A 20,373-nucleotide genomic window follows, 5' to 3' on the forward strand; every position below is an offset into this window, starting at 1 on the left:
AATCTTTTTCTTTTTTTTTTTCATGAATTTTAGCCTAGTTTGTGTGATACGCCTTGCAAACCTATTTATCTTTTAGTCATTTTGCATAATACAAAAAATTATCTTGGGAGAACAAAATGAGGAAATAAACTGAAATTTTTGCACACAAGTTATTAGTTTAGTCCTGCCAAAGTCTCGAAAAAATAGTTCCAGTACTTTCATTTCAAAAATACATTATTATCTAATTTCATGAAATATTCAGATAAATCATAGCTGGTTAATTCTGGCATTGTAACACATGCACTAAAATATGTTTATCTTCCAATCTTGAACAAGATAGAGGTTAAAATTAGCAAAGTTTTTAACAATAATTTATAAAACAATATGTTTTTAACAATAATTTATAAAACAATATCTTTACTATTTTAGTTTTGTTCATGACCAGTCACCTCCAGGCATCATCAAGTACATTGGCAAGAATTGAAACTTCAGCACTAAATTACATTCATAACTTTTATAACTTTATTCCAATTGGTATGGGTCAATGAACAGTTGAACTATAAAGAATTTTATATGTTGTGATGAGATTTAAATCAAAAAAAGAAAATATGCACAATGAAACAACATTTCTAACACAATTGATGAAAGTATAATTCTTGCTACTTAAAATAATCTAGAAACCAAAATCAATCAAATTAATATACATACTAGAATCAGACTCCAATCTGAACTGAGCACATCTTGGATCATTATTGGGACATCTCAGTTCATAAGAATACGGTCCACTGTTGCTGTCTTCATCTGCGTCTTTTGCAGAAAGTATCACCAATTCATCATTGTTAAATTCTTGATTTTCCATTATGGAAACAGTCTTCGAATAATCTTGGGCAAAGTCGGGACAGTTATCGTTAATGTCTGTCACAGTGACTGTTAGAGTTGCTGTTCCTGTATTCTGTGGTGATCCTGTATTGAAATGAAGAAAATTATGCAACAATTATAAATCGTACAATGTACCTACTTTTTCATATGGCAACCTCTACCACTTTCTTCATTTTTTCAGGCACAAACGGGCACCTGAGCAGAAGCATGGACATTCCATAGGTCAGACCATGTCCCATAAACCCTTTCACCACTTTGGATTGTAAATATGTGTAGACAGAATTGGATCAATATCTGAAATATTTTTGAGGTTAGGTTCATTTGTAACATGTATTTCTTGACTGGCCACCTATAGGAAACTATCATGATGAAATGTTCAAGAAACAATATTTAAATCTCACCTGCAATATTATCTATGGCGAGGATTTTCACTGTGTGAACGGCAACAGTTTCTCTGTCAAGGGGATTTAAGATTGATACGAGTCCATCCTGGTCAATAGTAAACCTTCTAGTAGGATCGGAGTCAGCTTTACGTGAAATGTAATACCTGAAAGTAAAATCAACCCAACCTATGAGTAAAATCAACCCAACCTATGAGTAAAATCAACCCAACCTATAAGTAAAATCAACCCAACCTATGAGTAAAATCAATCCAACCTATAAGTAACATCAACCCAACCTATAAGTAACATCAACCCAACCTATAAGTAAAATCAACCCAACCTATAAGTAAAATCAACCCAACCTATTAGTAAAATCAACCTAACCTATAAGTGAAATTAACCCAACCTATTAGTAAAATCAACCTTACCTATAAGTGAAATTAACCCAACCTATTAGTAAAATCAACCTTACCTATAAGTGAAATTAACCCAACATAATATTATAAGTAAAATCAACCCAACCTATGAGTAAAATCAATCCAACCTATAAGTAAAATCAACCCAACCTATAAGTAACATGAACCCAACCTATAAGTAAAATCAACCTAACCTATAAGTGAAATTAACCCAACATAATATTGTAAGTAAAATCAAAACCTATAAGTAAAATCAACCCAACCTATGAGTAACATCAACCCAACCTATAAGTAACATCAACCCAACCTATAAGTAACATCAATCCAACCTATAAGTAACATCAATCCAACCTATAAGTAAAATCAATCCAACCTATAAGTAAAATCAACCCAACCTATAAGTAAAATCAACCCAACCTATTAGTAAAATCAACCTAACCTATAAGTGAAATTAACCCAACCTATTAGTAAAATCAACCTTACCTATAAGTGAAATTAACCCAACATAATATTATAAGTAAAATCAACCCAACCTACAGTAAAATCAACCCAACCTACAGTAAAATCAAAACCTATCAGTAAAACAAACAGATGGTTCCATTTTCAAAGCAATGCAAGGCCATAACACACAATAGGCAGGATAAAGGTTAAATATGCTGAGACAAATAAAATTGAAACATACCAGCGGTCAGTAAGACAGTGTGATCAACAATTCTCAGTGCTTGATAGTAAAACAAGGGCCTTGATAATGTAGAATTTTCTAAATTGAAAAAAGAGCTATAATTCTGTCAAAATCAATATAAACTTATGGGCCTTGACAGTGACCTCCTATGATTCTCCCAAATAAGTGTGTGAAATTCAACCCATTCCCTTCAGTAGTTTTCAAGATACCAACTTGCATGCAAAAAGTAAACCAAAGTGTGATGCCAACATCTGGATGAGAACAAAAGGTCTCTGTATTATTTTAATAGTCAAGCTAAAAAGGCTTTGTGTAAAAGTTTCAGCACTTACTCAAACTTCTTGTAGTTTTCATCAACATCCCGGTCAGTTGCTGTGAATCTTGCCAAAGATGTTCCAATGCCAGCATCTTCTGCCACCGATGTCTGCTGTTTAGGATTCTGAAATGTCGGGACTTCGTCATTGTAATCGGTCACAATAACTTCAATATACGTCTGCGCCCTCTTTTCATTGTTGATTCCCGGATCTGGATCCACGGCATATGCAGTTAGATTAAAGTTGCGCTGCAAGTTATTAAGGTCATCATAGTCTACCGCCTGTGTATAAAAAGAGGTCACATGATTGTCAAAATACTGCCATATTTGTCTAATACACAATGATACTGTTCCTTCGTATTTCATTAAATAACATAGGAAAGACAAGAGTATCAGGGAAGAGTGCAGAGGGTATGGATGTAGGAATTACTTGTCATAATTTGTCATAATTTTAATTACATTATTCCATATTATCATGTTATTTTTTGACTATAATCAAACATGTTTCACCTGTTTAAAATTGCTGTCATTAAATTGTTACAGCAGTATTTCATAATTACTCCAAATCTTGTTTTAGACAATTCTTCATTTCAAGTTTTAAAACATTTAACTGGAAAATTTTTAGTTTCATTAGAATAGGAAGTTATAAAACATAAATATGTTTCAACTTGACCTGGTACACTTTGAGAACCCCTTCATTCTGAGCTTCATCCTTGTCCATTCTAAAATACACCGTATCTTTGTTTGACAGTGTATATGTGAGGACTGCATTTGGTCCAATATCTTTGTCATAGGCTTTAATCCTGCCAAATTCACCTGAAATGTTAAGAAAATTTTAAAACCCCACAAATAAGGCTCCCATGTTTACAATTTTTTTGTAAACATTTTTCACGACTGCTAAGAACCGAAGCGATACCGTTTAAACGGTGGTACCTCTATGTACTATATATACCATGCATTTAAGTCGCCAAATGATGACTTACTTTCTATTTTTAATACATGTACAAATAAAGAATGTTCACGGCTCATCACAATTGAGTCAGCACACATTTTCTGCATTATATCCACTTTTTTTACTAAAAATGTATTATGTCAGAAGCAATTTTTGCCTCGTAATGCTGGGTGGAGGGTTGTAAACACCCATTTTCCGTTTTTTACTTTGGAATAAACCACTAGAATTGATAAAATCCATGATAAAAGGCAATGATTAAGAAATTTTGTAGGCAATATGGTCATTTCGATTAAACGGTAAAAGTTATCGTAAACGTTTATGAATGGAAATCGAAACGAATCTGTTTAAACGTGTAATCGTGGGAGCCTTACCCACAAAACTGTATACATAAGTATATTACATTTTTATTTACTTATAAATATTTCAATATTATTATGTAATATTCAACAGAAACCTGAAATCTTCATAGCACATTTATTTATTGGTCTTATGCTGCAATTTTGCTTCAAATACTCCCTGCAAACAAACACACATTAACAATAACAATTATGCATGGGCAGCACTGTATATTTGGATGTTTTGAAGAGTACATTGTAGCTATCACAATTAAGGGGGTTAAGAAATTGCACAACCAAGATTATATTTTGATGTGATGCCATATGATATTTATTTGTTATACAAACAGTGTAAAGACAACCTGACTGCTAGCAAATACACTATATGCGAGTCAATGAAAAATGTTTCGTTTTCACTTTAAATGGTCTTTATTTTGGGTATGTGATGAATAGAAATATTAAATTGGTGTCATTTCATTACTGAATTTACTAAACTTGTTCAATAACATGTGCTGGCCAGAAGCTCGTATATGATTACACTGATTTAATATCCTCTGTAAACATCAGGCTATATGCTCAATTACAATAGTATAAACTAAGAGATAAAAACTTAATTACCAGACGTCTGATGTTCTGACAGCATGAAGGAGTATGATTGGTTGAAGAATGGTTCGTTATCATTCTGATCTCCAACGGTGATAGTTACAGTTGCCGTACCAACATTATTCCCAGGACCTCTATCTCTTGCTTGCATTGTAATAAAGTATTTATCAATAGTCTCTCGATCAAGTTCTTTTGTTGTTTTCAGATCAAGTCCTTGTAGTCTCACCATGGGGTCTGGTGTCTGCATTCGGATTTCTAAATCATACTCAGCATTCAAACCTTCATCATAGTCAATAACTTCCACTCTACCAACAAAGGTATCTGTTTTCAGGAAGAAAAATAGAAATTTAATTCTTTCCAGATTCAAATCCAGGAAATCCAGACTAAAACATACCTATATATTGTCCATGAGCTTTGAGACAATTAAAGTTAAAAAAGGAGCTGTCATGGATGGAAACTATATTCATGTAATGTTAATATTTTTCTGTAGATAATCGATAAAGATTTGTAAAATTGAAAATTTTACCAGGTGTTAAATGTCTAAAATTGATAAAAAATGCACACACACAAAAAAACAAAAACAGAAGCAGGTGCTTTGTCCAAAGGACATGTCTAAAACTATGCTGTTGTAATTAAATGGATGACAGTCACTTAACATTACATATTTCATAGCAGTGATGACAAAATAAAGTCAGAAAAAAGAAAACGGGCTGAGGGGATTTATAAACATGATAATTTCATGCACAGAACATGTATCAGTTGTTATTGAAACCACTGGATAACACAGTGCATGTACAAATAGAAATAACATAAAAAGAATTATACCTGCAAGTTGATTTTCCATGACAGTCATTTGTAGAGCATCAGGCGGGAACATTGGAGCATTGTCATTTATATCAATAGGTTTCACTACAACTTCTCCGAAACCGTAACGTGGCGTGTTTGACGGGTTATCCGGGTCCTCATCAGCAACTTCTACCGTAAATATAAATTCAGCATTACCATTTGGCAGGTCTCGGTCAAGAGCCTTTATTATCGACAAAACTCCGGAGGATCTATCGATCGCAAAATATTGTTTGTCTTTCTCGTCTGTAAACTTCAATTCATACCAGAATCGTACAAATCCATCTCCATCTATATCACCATCTACATCGGTGGCATTTACCTGAAAAGAAAGAATATAATATTCAAGTTCCTACCTCTCTGAATTTTCTATTTAATTCATAAAATGAGCTGCGTCACGACAAAACCAACATAGTGTTTTTGCGACCAGCATGGATCCAGACCAACCTGCGCTATCAGTTTCTCTACTTGTAATAGGGTTGGTAAGCGAACAGCAAGGATCCTGATCAGACTGCCCAGATGCTCAGATAACTTCGGCAAAAATGAAGCTACTTATGACTTACACAAACTCTTTAAAAATGCATATAAAAGAGCCAACCCCCCAAAAAAGCAAAATTAATGTAAAAAAAAAAAATCTAATCAAATCATTTTTTTCTTAAGACATCAAAGATAAATCCTACATGAAACAAACTAAATATTGTAAGTAACACCATGGTCCAAAAAAAATATGAAGATAAATAATCAACAACAAAAGCAAAAGCAGACAACTTACTGTGGCAATGGGACCAATTACAGAAGGATCTTCTTCTGTAAAGTCGACAAAATTGTAGTTTCCAACCACAGGTGAGTTGTCATTGACATTTGTAACATGTATAGTGACAGTGGTAGTGCTTGAATAAATCGAGTCAAACACGTTTACAATAAACTCGTATTGTTGAAACTGAAAACAAAAACAAAAAAACATTTACATATGATTATCTTTTATTGCATCAATCAATTCCCTAAAATGCTACATTTACCTGAAAATTCAATTTTGATGTATAGTGATGATACATTTTACTGCATTGGATCTTTTTTGTTTGTTTCTATAGCAATTATTCAAGAGACACAACTCTTGATTTTGCATTTGCACTGTTTATATCATAAGTTACTTCCCTTACTTCATAGAGGCACTATGCTAAAAAAAACCAATCAAATGTTATTTAATTCTTCTTCTTTTTTAACAAGAGTTCCTTGAAAATGATTTATTTTCAGTGCTGCTGGGAACACATTTCCTCATTTACTTCAGGTAATAAGCTGCAAATCTCCAGATTTAAGGGAAAACAATTATGAAAACAATCTGAATGATTTTCACTGATGAGTTGTCGTAGAAAAAGCAAGTGCAAATGGTCCATGGCCAATAGACCTAACAGTACTGTATCAAACATGCTTAATTATTTTAACTCATAACAGAAAGTGACTATTTTACCGTAGGTCCTTTGTCAAAGTCTAGTGATCCAGCCACAGTCAAATGTCCTGTTTGTGCTTGTATTGAGAAAGGTGGCGGTAGATTTGATGATGGTAATGGACTAACAGAATACGTCAACACAGCAGCTGAAAAACAACAATTATATATCTATACTGCTCACACTATTTTAAAACAAAACAGAAAATATATCACTTTCCTCTGACTATTAAAACAAACTAGAACTGTGTCCAAAGGACACGGATGCCCCCACTGTGCAGATGTCACTGCTCGTAAACAAGAGCATGCATATCTGTATGTAAGATTTTTATGTGGTATATAGTGAAAAAATCAACAAAGGGCCATAATTCTGTTAAATTTGGTCACAGCAAAAATTCCTTCCTTTACTACCATCTACACATTAAAGCAGCGTTCATCCCTGTAAGTTTAAGCAAAATCTGCCATCCGGTTTAAGAGGAGTTGCATTCACAAAATTGCTATATGGTATATAGTGAAAAAATTAACAAAGGGCTATAATTCTGTTAAATTTGGTCGCAGCAAAAATTCCGTCCTTTACTACCATTTACACATTAAGGTTGTTCATCCCTGGAAGTTTAACCCCCCCCCCCCCCCGGGCCAATTTTTACCCAAGGGCTTTTATTTGAACAGACTTGGTAGACACCCATAAGAACATGTTTCATGCTAAACATCTAAGTTCTAGCTCATTGGGTTTTTTAAAAGAAGATTTTTTAAGTTTCTACTATACACATATAGTTAAAAACAATGACACCCCTGGGGCAGGGCCAGTTTTGACCCCCGGGCTTTTATTTGAACAAACTTTGTAGATATTTATTTAAAAATGTTTCATGTATAATATCTAAACTCGAGCTATTTGGGTTTTTCAAAGAAGATTTTTAAGTTTTTGCTATACACATATAAGGAAAATCAAAGACCCCCGGGGCGGGCCAGTTTTGACCCCAGGGCTTTTATTTGAACAAACTTGGTAGACACTCATTAGAAGATGTTTCATGTCAAATATCTTAGCTCTAGCTCTTACGGTTCTTTAAAAGAAGATTTTTTAAGTTTTTACTATATGCATATAGGGAAAATCAATGACCCCCCGGGGCGGGGCCAATTTTGACCCCAGGGCTTTTATTTGAACAAACTTGGTAGACACTCACTAGAAGATATTTCATGTCAAATATCTTAGCTCTAGCTCTTTGGGTTCTTTAAAAGAAGATTTTTTAAGTTTTTACTATATGCATATAGGGAAAATCTATGACCCCCCGGGGCAAGGCCAATTTTGACCTCAGGGCTTTTATTTGAACAAACTTGGTAGACACTCATTAGAAGATGTTTCATGCTAAATATCTTAGCTCTAGCTCTTTGGGTTCTTTAAAAGAAGATTTTTTAAGTTTTTACTATATGCATATAGGGAAAATCAATGACCCCCTAGGGCGGGGCCAATTTTGACCCCAGGGCTTTTATTTGAACAAACTTGGTAGACATTCACTAGAAGATGTTTCATGCCAAATATCTAAGCTCTAGCTTTTACAGTTCTTTAAAAGAAGATTTTTTAAGTTTTTACAATATGCATATAGGGAAAATCAATGACCCCCCGGGCCCGGGCCAATTTTGACCCCAGGGCTTTTATTTGAACAAACTTTGAAGACACTCTCTAGAAGATATTTCATGCCAAATATCTTAGCTCTAGCTCTTTGGGTTCTTTAAAAGAAGATTTTTTAAGTTTTTACTATATGCATATAGGGAAAATCAATGATCCCCTGGGGCCGGGCCAATTTTGACCCTAGGGCTTTTATTTGAACAAACTTGGTAGACACTCATTAGAAGATGTTTCATGCCAAATATCTAAGCTCTAGCTCTTACGGTTCTTTAAAAGAAGATATTTAAAGATTTTTCTTTCGGTTGCCATGGCAACCAGAGTTCTGCATGAAATGGAATTCTTTGAACAATCTTGATAGAGCTTCATACAAAGAGTATTCCTGCCAAGTTTCATTAACATTGGCCTTGCGGTATCATAGAAGATGTCCTTAGAATATTTAAAATGTGGACGGACGACAGACGACGGACGCCATTTGGTTGGCCATCCTAAAAGCTCACCTGCACTTTGTGCAAGGTGAGCTAAAAAAAAAACTGGCAGTTTTTTTTAAGAAAAGAACAACTTTACTTGTCCTGTAATAGGGAACACAGCTTCCCATACAAAGTTTATTCATTCATTTATTCAAATTAGACATATTCAATTAGAATTTCATAGATTTCAATAAACTTCTGTGATAAAAATACTTTACTCAAGGACGAGCTACAACATCTTTAACTGAACTAATAATTTTCTCACATAAAGAAAGTCGAAAAAAAAAACTGTTTCTTTGCTGAAAAGTCATAAAAACCATATAATAATAAAAAAGATTACCAGAATCCGGGTCTGTGGCTGTAACCTTGGCATTGTTTGGAAGTCGGTCACCAATAGGTAGATCTTCCGGTACTTCAAAGGTATAACTATTCTGCGGGAATGACGGGGGATTATCATTAACATCTTCGATAGTTATTTTCACAGTGACCACACCTTTAAACAAAATGTAATTGTGTTTAACAGTAAAACTGAAATCCTTATAATCACAGCAGCTGACTTCACAGAGAGATCAGTTGAAAAAAGAGCAAAATACTGTTGCCGTAGATGGAATATTTGAATCACAGAATGATGTTTGTTGATGTACACGTTTCTCAAGAAAATTTTACGTTAAAACCATATCATATAATATACAATAATACCTTAAAGGTATTACATTGAGCATGCTTTTTAAAACCATGAAAACAAGAATGTATATATATTTCATATTCTATTTTATTTATCTACCTGTGTTAGGGTTGTTATTCAATTCTGGAAATGCAGACGGGGCCCCGTCAATGGCTTCCACCTCAATAGTAAATATATAGTTGGGGTCTTCACGATCAAATTCTTGTTGTGTATACACCATACCATTATCGCTGTCTATTGTGAACAGAGGATTTGGACTGACAATACGATATCCTACAATCTGAAATTAAAAATATATATATAATTATAGTAATTGCATTTTATAGTATGTGTAAAAATACAGACTTTAAGCTGACAATAAAAGTCAAAGAAAAAAAACAACACACACAACTATACTCATGGTATTAATAAGAGTCTGCTTAAAAAATGGAAGATAAAAACATTTTCCTAATCACCAGTGAATATAAACTATTGAAACAGGAACTACCTTACAAAAACACTGGGTCTATTTAACTTATTTTCTGAAAGATTCTACTAGTTTCGGTACTACTGTACCTTCATCAGGAATATAAAACTTGCACACTTTTATTTTAGCTTATTATGAAAACTAGAAGCTTATTGAAACTATTCTCTACTCAGTCTAGTCAACATCTTGGAACAAATTAATGATGACAGAGCTGTTATGTATTAAACACATAGTATGTTCTTTTAGACGCTAGAGTGATATGACCTTGTTTAAATCTAAATATAATCAATTCAATATAAACAGTTTCTTTTCTTATCTTTCCACATTTAGTCTTCTTCAGAAAAAACTGATTTTTTTTCCTTTTCCTCAATTTTTTTTTCATTTTTTTTCATCTTTTTTTAATTTAAATAGAACCATTATGAGTGCAAGCTTAAATAATTTGAAAATTACCCTATTATTTGGAGGGTTTCTGTCGTTATCAATTGCTCGAATCTGACCAACTTCTTTTCTTGTCTGTGTATAGTCTCCTTCAAGAAGACTTAAATCCAGAAAGCCGGTTTCTGGATTGGTACCCACAAACATCGGAATGTTATCGTTTGTGTCAGTGACAGTGATTGTCACACGTTTGTCCGAATATATACTGCTCACATCCTGCGGAAAAGAAACCATTTAATCAATAAATTTTTGTTTCAATCAAAGTGCTTACAACTATTGTTATCAAACTACATGAAGTATGACTTTAAAATTATCCTAAACATGTTCAAGATGAATTTCATATAATAGTTTATAATAGGCTATATTTTACAATAAATCATTTTCATTTCCTCACTTTCCATCAGTGGTTTTCATACGCTCTTCTTGTAAAAAATACCTACAAGTATAGAAGCTATATTAATATCTATAAATCACTTATCGTTTCTCTTAATGTATAAATACTTTATAGTTGGTCTTTATCTATAAATAACACAGTTGCTCTTTATCTATACATGACATTTAGCTACTCTATCTTAAAATGACATTAAGGCACTTTATCTTTAAATGACATTTAGCTACTCTTTATCTATAAATGACATTTAGCTACTCTTTATCTATAAATGACATTTAGCTACTCTTTATCTATAAATGACATTTAGCTACTCTTTATCTATAAATGACATTTAGCTACTCTTTATCTATAAATGACATTTAGCTACTCTTTATCAATAAATGACATTTAGCTACTCTTTATCTATAAATGACATTTAGCTACTCTTTATCTATAAATGACATTTAGCTACTCTTTATCTAAAATGACATTTAGCTACTCTTTATCTATAAATGACTTATAGCTACTCTTTATCTATAAACAACATTTTGTTACTCTTTATCCATAAACAACTTACAGAAGCTCTCAGTGTCAGGGAGTAGGATTCTGTTGTTTCAAAGTCTAAAGTGTTTCCAGGTCGTAGTCGCAGGTATCCAGTTTGATTTGTTTCAGTGGAGCCTGATGCTGACACAGTTCTAAATATACTGTTTTGATCCACAACTTTAAAAGAAATCTTTGGGTTACTTTGCCCTCTAGCCTGAGCGGTGAATGTCAAAATATTGAATGAGCTCAAAATGGATTCGTTGACAGTAACTGTGTAAGGTGCCCCATACCAGATTGGGGGAAGTTGTGACGGATCTGAGGTGACAGTGATTGTAACGGTGACGTTTGCAGAGAGGGAAGGTGTTCCTCCATCTCGAGCTTCAACTTTCAGAGTAATGACCTGAAAATTTAATGTTAAGATTTAATACAAAAGATCTCCAAAAGATGGCAAGACGTAAAAACAATATTTATAATAACATATCTCGCAAGATGTCAATTGTAGATAAAATTTTGTTGATCTAATTTAAGATCTTGCAATAGTTATTTACTTGATGCTGTTTTAGTATAAAGGTTATAGCTATAGTTTATTTAATACATACTGTATCTTGGTCAACTTGTTGTAAGGATTTGTTCAGTTTAATTTGTCCAGTGTAAGATGGTTCATCTAATCTAAAATAACCGCCAAGGTTTCCATCGGACGTGAACGAGTACTGGACTTCCCCATTTTTCCTGCTGTCTGCATCTGTAGCCTCTACAAGTGCTGCAACTGCACCTGGTGCTAAAGATTTCTCCACTGTTAAATCGTACGAATTAGTAACAAATACAGGTGGGTTATCATTGATGTCCAAGATTTCCACAAGAAGAGAACAGGTTCCCTGCAAATTTCCACCATCCGTTGCTATGACATTCACAGGTACTGTTTTACTGACTCCAAGCGCCTCACGATCAATTTTCTCAGATGTGAATAACTGTCCAGTAGTGCTGTTGATTCTGAACCGAGAGTTTGATTCACGAATTGAATACCTCACTCTCCCATTAGAACCAATGTCATCATCTGTTGCTGTAATCTGAGAACCAAAATAAAATCTCCTCATTACGTATATAAATATCTTTATATACAGTATGTAAATTTATTCAAAATATTGACAATCAGACACTAACCTGAACCCTATAATATTGCTTCCATGAACTTTCCTTTTCATAACTTTTTCATACACAGATCATTTTCAATCTCAATCATTTTTTATAACTTTTTCTTGGTGATGATTAATGACTTGTTTCTTTACATTAAATAAGTTGTTTGACAGATAATTACAATGATAATTAGAAGTGTGTCTTCCGTATTCCACTGTTAAGTCAGTGTACAGAACAACAACATATTTGACAGTATAATAGACAATGGCAAATATTTAGGCCTCCTGAACTAAAAATTAGGATAAAAATAATTACATAGAGATACTATGATAAGAAGTTTAAATCAAACTTTATAATGGAGAAGTGACCTTCAAACATTTATTCAACATTAAAGAAATTAAATTTAGCAGCTATATAAATAAAGAAAAAACAACTTATTAGTTCCAATGAAAACTGATTGAGGGCCATCACATTATTAACTCTTTTTTTTATAATACCAATTTTTAAATGTTTGAATAAAGGACTACATTAAAGATTTTGCACGACAAAGATAACTCAGCTATCATAAAAGCTCCACATTTTCTTCAAAACAGACACATTAATATATGTACAATTATTTAATTTTACCCATGAAATATGGTGCTATATCAGTCAAATATATTTCATATTTTTTAAAAATAAATATGAAATATAAATATGAAAGTGGACGGAGTCAAAACTCATATTTATTTTAAGGGACTTCTTTCGCCATTTTGTTTGAAAAATCTGATAAATACAAAACAACTTTTTGTTTAATTTTGTTTTGAAAACTATCTAGAATGATAGAAAATGGTCTAACTAAGAAAATAAATCTGAACACCAATATCTTTAATTCAGTCATTAACACTGTAGAGACGTTTAAAGAATTGTTTACGTGACGTCACAGTGTAGTGCTAAATATCGCGCGCAAAGCAAGACAATAATTATATTACTGTGCGCTGTACATTTGCAGTTGCGTAGCAAGCAAGGGGGTTCGTAACCATTTTTCTTTGATAATGAAATTAAATAAAAAGGTTATTTTTTCGTTTTCCGTGAAATATGGTATATATTTTCACTCAACATGATAAAATGCCACATATTTTCACTCGCCCTCCCGGCTCGTGAAAATATGTAGCATTTTATCATGTTTCGTAAAAATATATTCCATATTTCACTCAAACGAAAAATATCCTCTTATTATTTCAGAATGATATTTGTTACTAAAGTTATTAATATTTAATGACAAGACAACAGATTAACTGCACTTAAAGCATCAGATTTAGTCAATTTTCTTTCTGTAGAAAGGGTAAATATGTGCGAAATAATTTTATAATAATTGATTAAGAAAATGTATTTTTCACCTGAAAAAATAGTCCTAAATGTGAACTTATTTATGATAAAAGTAGCAAAATAAAAATTAAATAGTATTTTGACTTCGACCATTCAAAATACTAAATCACTATCACAATAAATTGCCATAATGTAATAGATGCAAAAGATGGCGTAACTAAATGGTCAATGAGTAATTTTTTGGAAACTTTTCCAAACTTAACAACCTTACTTAACCACCAAAAATAAAAAGCTTTTGAGAAATATGAGAAATAGTAGTATCTTGAGACTTAATGGGCCTTAAACAGTTTGATGTACATACCGTAATGACAAAGGCATTGGCTTCTTCCTCCAATACTTGTGGGTTGTAAGTTAAACAGTCTCTAAACTCTGGTCTATACAGGTTGTCAGTCAGAATGTTAACATTAACTGTTCCAGTACTAGTTAATCTAGTAACCCCACCACAACATTCACCATCATCCGTAGCTCTCACAAGAAGTGTGTAACTTTCTGTATTAGGGGGGATAACCTGTTTCAATGTGATACGTCCTGTGGATGCTTCTAGTTGGAAATTGTTGTAGGCTAGAAAATAAAATAATTCATGTAAAGACTTTATAAAGACATATCACCTATCTTCATAATGAGGGGGATTTTATTCTTATTAATTAAGATTTATTTTGGAAATTGTTATCTACATTATAACCAAATGAAAATTCAATAAAAAGAAAGAGAAATAAATATTGTTAATAAAAATTCAAAACTTATTTATTCTTATTAACTATGACATTGTTTACTGCTAAGTATCATGATAAGAAAATTATTAATTTGATAATTTCATGACTGTAGAACTTAAAATATCAAAGTTGATGTCCACCTTAGATTTGTCTTTTATCCAAATAAATACACTTGGGTTGATTGATTTAATCAGAAATAAATAATATTTATAAAAAATTATTTGTACAAGTTGCCTTGCTCCTTTTTTCAACTATCAACTCAATAAATAAATATGATTATAATATTATATAATTATAATAAATATAATTTAAGTGGCGGCATGGCCGAGTGGTTAACGTGTCAGACTAGTAATCTAATGATCGCTAGCCGCATGGGTTCAAACCCCATCAGGGGCAAGTCGTTGTTTCCTTGAGCAAGAAACTTTACACTCATTGCTCAGTACTGGTTGGTTCCAGGAACGGATTCGAAAGTGTGTCTATAAGCTTATAGCTTCCTACACAATCGTACTAAAATAAATTCTGTATAAACCAAATAAATATAAATGTTAAGATGTTCATTTCACTAAAACAAAACACAAAAACATGTTTATTACTAGTATATAAATCTTACTTTCAACAAAGGCATATGACACTTTGTCCCCTTGATCGGCATCTGTAGCTTGTACAATGTAAACGTTGTCTGCAACTTGACTATCATATCTTATATCAGCATTCATAGGATCCGGGAACACTGGTGGTTCATCGTTTAGGTTTGTCATAAATATTCTCACAGTAGCTTCCATAGTTTTTGGTATCTCTCCGTCATCCGTGACCTTGACATTAAAGTCGTAATTCTTCGGGCTAATTCTGTCGTAATCAAGTTTCCTAACAAGGCAGAAAATTGAAATCATTACAGAACCACTAAAAAGTCATTAAATATAATTATAGCCCAAATAGCTGACTGTGAACTTTCACCACCTGCAATTCAAATTTAAAAATGAAATCTGAATCAGTGTAATGGTCACATTCTGTATCAATTCTGACTTTTTTAAGTGTTAAAGAAAATTCAACATAAAATTTAGTATGAAAATAAAATATATCTAGAATAAAAAACTTTTAAGAATGAACCACAAAAAATTAAGAATGAAAATAAAATATATCTAGAATAAAAAAATTTAAGAATAAAATAATTAATATGGTTCCTTTTAACAATTGTCACATTATCTTTTTTGGCATATTTTCCATAAATAGCAATAATAATAATAATAATAAAACATTTCAATTTCATTATCCACAGAAAAAAATTACAATTAATTAAACAAACAAAAAATCAAATTGTAACTACATGTATATTTCCTGAATAACTTAACTTGTACAGCAAATCAATCTTTATATACATTAAAAGGTCAGACAAAATAACATACTTGTTTACATATATCGTAGCTGTCTGAGGCATCTGGGTACTAGATGGGTTATCTGCTTGCACACGGAAGTGATCATTATCCACAGAAAACGTGAGTTTCGTGTTATAATCTTCATCAGAGGCAGTTACTGAAAGTTGAAACATCATCTTGTATATACTTCATAAATCCTAGTGTTTGATTGGTGGATTTTCCATACAGATTTAAAAATGACCAATGACAAGACAATACAAGTTTACATTCTAAAATCTCATTGGTCAACAAATATTTAAATTCACCAATGACAGGCTTTATCACATTTGTCTACAGATATGATTTTTATTGAGATTTACCAAAAATATTTGTCAGATTAAGAAGTGAGCTCTTAAAATGTGACAAAATCAACGCATCATTCCTATATCTAAGCTTTCCTTAAAATAAACAATAATAATGTGTAAATGTACTAATTCTATACCTCTTATTAGAGACCTGCCAATTTCTATGTTTTCTAATGTATTTTCTCTCCTGTATGTAGATACACTGAATCTTGGGGTGAATTCATTATTATCTGTTACTCTGATTTCAGCCTGGAAATACACATAAAATAATAAAACAAAGTTGTCTCCCTCCTAATACACATGAAATAATATAACAAAGTTGTCACTCCTAAAACAGCCTGGAAATACATGTAGCATACAATGTAATAACATCCCATTGCCAATATTAGTTAAGCCTGGATATACACAATAAATAACATCACCAACTTTTTTGACAACCAGCTTTAAGTTGAAAACTCAGGTATATTCATTAATATTTATTCATTATAGTTCATATACTAAGTTAACAGGTTACTATTAAGTTTGTCAAATCAAAGGAAAGCTTGAGATATGTCATACAAATCGAGTGACTAAATAAAGTGTTGGAGCACCACACATAATACCAAACTTCGGTATATACAGGGCACTTGAATGTTTAAAATACTAAAATCTTGCCATTTCACTCGCCGAAATCCAGTTTAAGACGTCTTATTCATCTTTTTGCACCGATTTATATACAATCAAGAATGAAAAATGTAAAATATTGGAAAAAAAAAAGATATTATTTTTCTTCTTTGTGAACATGATTTCTGATAACATATAGAGGTATAGTACTGTAGTGAGTTAAATCCTACAAAACAGTGTCTAATCTAAGTTTTGAAAAACAGGGGGGATTTTTATCGAAAAATGATAATTTATTACATTTGTTAATCTTTTTCCTTCTTTCCCTATGTTAAATTTTCCCCATGCCTCTGAAAAAATAGTGGTGAATTCTCAAAAATAGGAGTGAATCCCTCCATCCCCACTTCTAGAATAGACACTGACAAAATGGACCCTATGTAAGTAATTAAATTACTGATCTAAAAAACCTACGCTTTGATCGTTGTACAAGCCCGTTTGGTCTTCAGTTGCTCGTATTGTTACGTTAAATGATCGAGGTGGTGTTTCATAATCCATGACCCTTTTAACAATAATATGACAACCCTTAACACGGCCAGTGGTGCCTGTGATTGATGTTGCACCAAATATAGCCGACGTCTGCAAGTTTGCATCGAGAACAGAAAATATAACAGCATTTTGTTGGAATGAGTACACTTCAACTGTCCCTATCCTGAAAAATACAATATAAATAATGAAGATAAAAAAAGGCAAACAAAGGCAATTAAAGTTTTGTACTTCATGTCACAGTGACACACTGTATACAGATATTTTGTTTCACCTATGGTGTATATTCTAATAATTATAACATATCATTTGATCTTTTCCAGCTCAATGATAATCATTTAAATCTACACAACATGCTCAACTTATAATAGACAAATAATAAACACATTGTCTTTTAACCCCAAGCCTATTACTGCACTTCAGTGATTTGTTAAAATATTGGGTGAATCAATGGTGGCAAATCCTTGCTGCAGGGAAAAATTGAATTAAACTGATATATGATTGAGAAATAAAAGCTAAATTGTAAGAGTAATAAAACCTCCATGTATGAAAGCAATGGATAATCTGCTTTTTTAAATATTAAGAACTAATGCAAATACAAAAGTTTAATTTTTTTTCTTTTTTTTTTTAAAAAAGAAAGAAAATTTTGTCATTGGCAGGAGGGAAAAATATACATTTTTGATTACTGCTTGTTTTCTGCAGCAAAAAAAGCCCCTAAAAAGTATGTACCTGAATTATCATTCTTAAAGTATATTTAATATTCTTGAATTTTGTATTAATCTAAAAACAACTCACACTTGATTAACTTGATTTCTTTCCTCAAAATCAATTGCATACGAGTTCTTCATAAATTGTGGTTTTCTCGAACCGGCAAGTATCTCAACTTCCGCCGTTTTCCTCTGTGTAGTACCACTTGGCGCAGCATTGTCTGTCGCTATAAAAACGTATTTGAATTCTTGATTTTCTGTAAATGGCTGACTACCAATCCTTGTTATAGTTGCTACATTACCTTGTATCTGTGCATTAAAATAGTTGACAGCATCTGAACCTGTAATATATGAACATTATTATGACAAAAACCTTGTTAAAATGCAAAGTCTGAAAAATAATTTTGGGTTAAAAAAATAAATAGAAAAATAGCATTTTTAACAATGATATGGAATATCTAAAGATAAAAGAAAGAAGACCCATCTATCAACTATTCAATTAAGCAATGTTACATTAAGACACTTCAACAGTTATTGAAACACTTATGTTATATGATATCTATATTAAAGGTACAATAATTTGCCAATAGTTAGTGTTATATACCTTCAACAGGCATGCTATGTAGCTACAAATACTAAGAAATATTTTGAATGAATTTCAAATATTTTAAAAGGTTCTGCAATGTTAGACATGCATTGATACATTATAAATATGTAACTTACTTGTTGCCGTTGACACTTCAAGACTAAGCTGGGCATCAGCATCTGGGTCGGATGCTGTTAGACTGTATACAATAGTGCCGGTTGGAGCTGTCAGACTGACCGCAGCAAGGAACGGTGTTGGTATGTTTGTAAACACCGGAGGTTCATCATTTACATCAAGTATCTCAATGGGTTGTATCAGCTCTTTCACAACTGTAAAAGTATAGAAAACATGTAGAGTTCATGATTCACACACGAGTATCTTTCAAATTTGACAATGTTTATAATTAATGTATACATTATAATAATAAGCCAATTAGACATGTATAATTATATGTAGTAGTCATTTGAATTGTTTACCATGATCTTATTTCTTTAGATCTTAATCAAACAGTTCCATGCAAATGGATTGGAATTATTTTGCACAGTTTATTTTTATATAAGTGTATTAATTAATTAAATTGATGTTGATCATTTTTTATACTGATTGCATAAAACAAAAGAGTTATATCTTAAATTCTTAATGTTAAAAAATATATCCATTTTTAGTACTTAATTATGACTTATTTTAACATATCCCAAGAAAACAGTCAGATGACATCCCTATTGCATTAAGAACTTAGAATTATCAGATTTAACCACTAGTTAGGCAGGGGCAGCAAAATCAATTGTCAGTATTGCCCAGGTTGCCCCACAGCTTAAGGCCCTGTACGAACAAGTAAATTTATTTCAAAATTTTCATTATTATTTATAAAGTATCATACAGATAAATAAAGAAATGCTTCAGGTAAAAAGTGGATAAGTAAGTCAAAATCAAAGGTAAAAAGTGGATAAGTAAGTCAAAATCAGATTTTGCTGGCCCTGCAAGGTCACATGCAGGTATGTATATATATATAAACATTCCTGCAGCTACCACTAGTGGATCTAGAAGACATTTTAATAGTAATCATGCATCTGAAGTTCTGAACCCTTACGTGACAAATGTCTTACTGTTTTAAAAGTCATATTTTATAGTTACGTGTACTTGAAATATTGTCATATCACACTCTTATGTTATGTATTATATAATATTTATAAGCTCATCTCAGATTTATGCTCCTGATCACTCAATAGCTGTAAGCAATGATTGTTGGGTAATGAAATGAGAAGTGTACATGTGAGACATTACCAGATGACCACGACAATTCTTATTTTTCTTGAACTGTTTTGGATGTATGTAAAAATTGATGGATTATTCCAATGCACTTCATAAGTAGAATGGCAGCCAGTAGAATTAGCAAACTTTTTTCTAACAATTTTGAATGAAATTCTTCTATGAACAATGAACAATGATGGAACATTTCTATCCAGTTTCTTAAAACCATTAGAGGCAAATGGTGAAAGTTCAATGATTAACCATAATTAACTTACATCTATCTCACACTTTAAATAAACCAACACAATATCAACACACACTATCAACACAACATGACA

General features: G+C 32.1%; 1 protein-coding gene across 1 annotated transcript in view; it reads right to left on the bottom strand.

Annotated features, from left to right (window-relative positions):
• LOC132715467 (neural-cadherin-like) overlaps window positions 1-20,373 on the bottom strand; it is a 46,254-nt gene that overhangs the window by 18,494 nt on the left and 7,387 nt on the right. The window contains exons 2-21 of the mRNA XM_060698470.1: window positions 18,922-19,113; window positions 18,287-18,539; window positions 17,420-17,657; window positions 16,486-16,597; window positions 16,035-16,161; window positions 15,242-15,495; window positions 14,220-14,479; window positions 12,016-12,483; window positions 11,451-11,816; window positions 10,519-10,719; window positions 9,702-9,882; window positions 9,258-9,410; window positions 6,851-6,975; window positions 6,155-6,322; window positions 5,365-5,704; window positions 4,555-4,860; window positions 3,323-3,465; window positions 2,669-2,931; window positions 1,260-1,405; window positions 688-942 (exon numbers count right to left, since the gene is read on the bottom strand). Coding sequence (XP_060554453.1) covers window positions 688-942; window positions 1,260-1,405; window positions 2,669-2,931; window positions 3,323-3,465; window positions 4,555-4,860; window positions 5,365-5,704; window positions 6,155-6,322; window positions 6,851-6,975; window positions 9,258-9,410; window positions 9,702-9,882; window positions 10,519-10,719; window positions 11,451-11,816; window positions 12,016-12,483; window positions 14,220-14,479; window positions 15,242-15,495; window positions 16,035-16,161; window positions 16,486-16,597; window positions 17,420-17,657; window positions 18,287-18,539; window positions 18,922-19,113 — 4,551 coding nt within the window. The remainder of the gene's footprint in view (window positions 1-687; window positions 943-1,259; window positions 1,406-2,668; window positions 2,932-3,322; window positions 3,466-4,554; window positions 4,861-5,364; window positions 5,705-6,154; window positions 6,323-6,850; window positions 6,976-9,257; window positions 9,411-9,701; window positions 9,883-10,518; window positions 10,720-11,450; window positions 11,817-12,015; window positions 12,484-14,219; window positions 14,480-15,241; window positions 15,496-16,034; window positions 16,162-16,485; window positions 16,598-17,419; window positions 17,658-18,286; window positions 18,540-18,921; window positions 19,114-20,373) is intronic.

This window comes from Ruditapes philippinarum, unplaced genomic scaffold (assembly GCF_026571515.1).
Source record: "Ruditapes philippinarum isolate M1 unplaced genomic scaffold, ASM2657151v2 ctg791_1_1_1_1, whole genome shotgun sequence".
Classification (NCBI taxonomy): domain Eukaryota; kingdom Metazoa; phylum Mollusca; class Bivalvia; order Venerida; family Veneridae; genus Ruditapes; species Ruditapes philippinarum.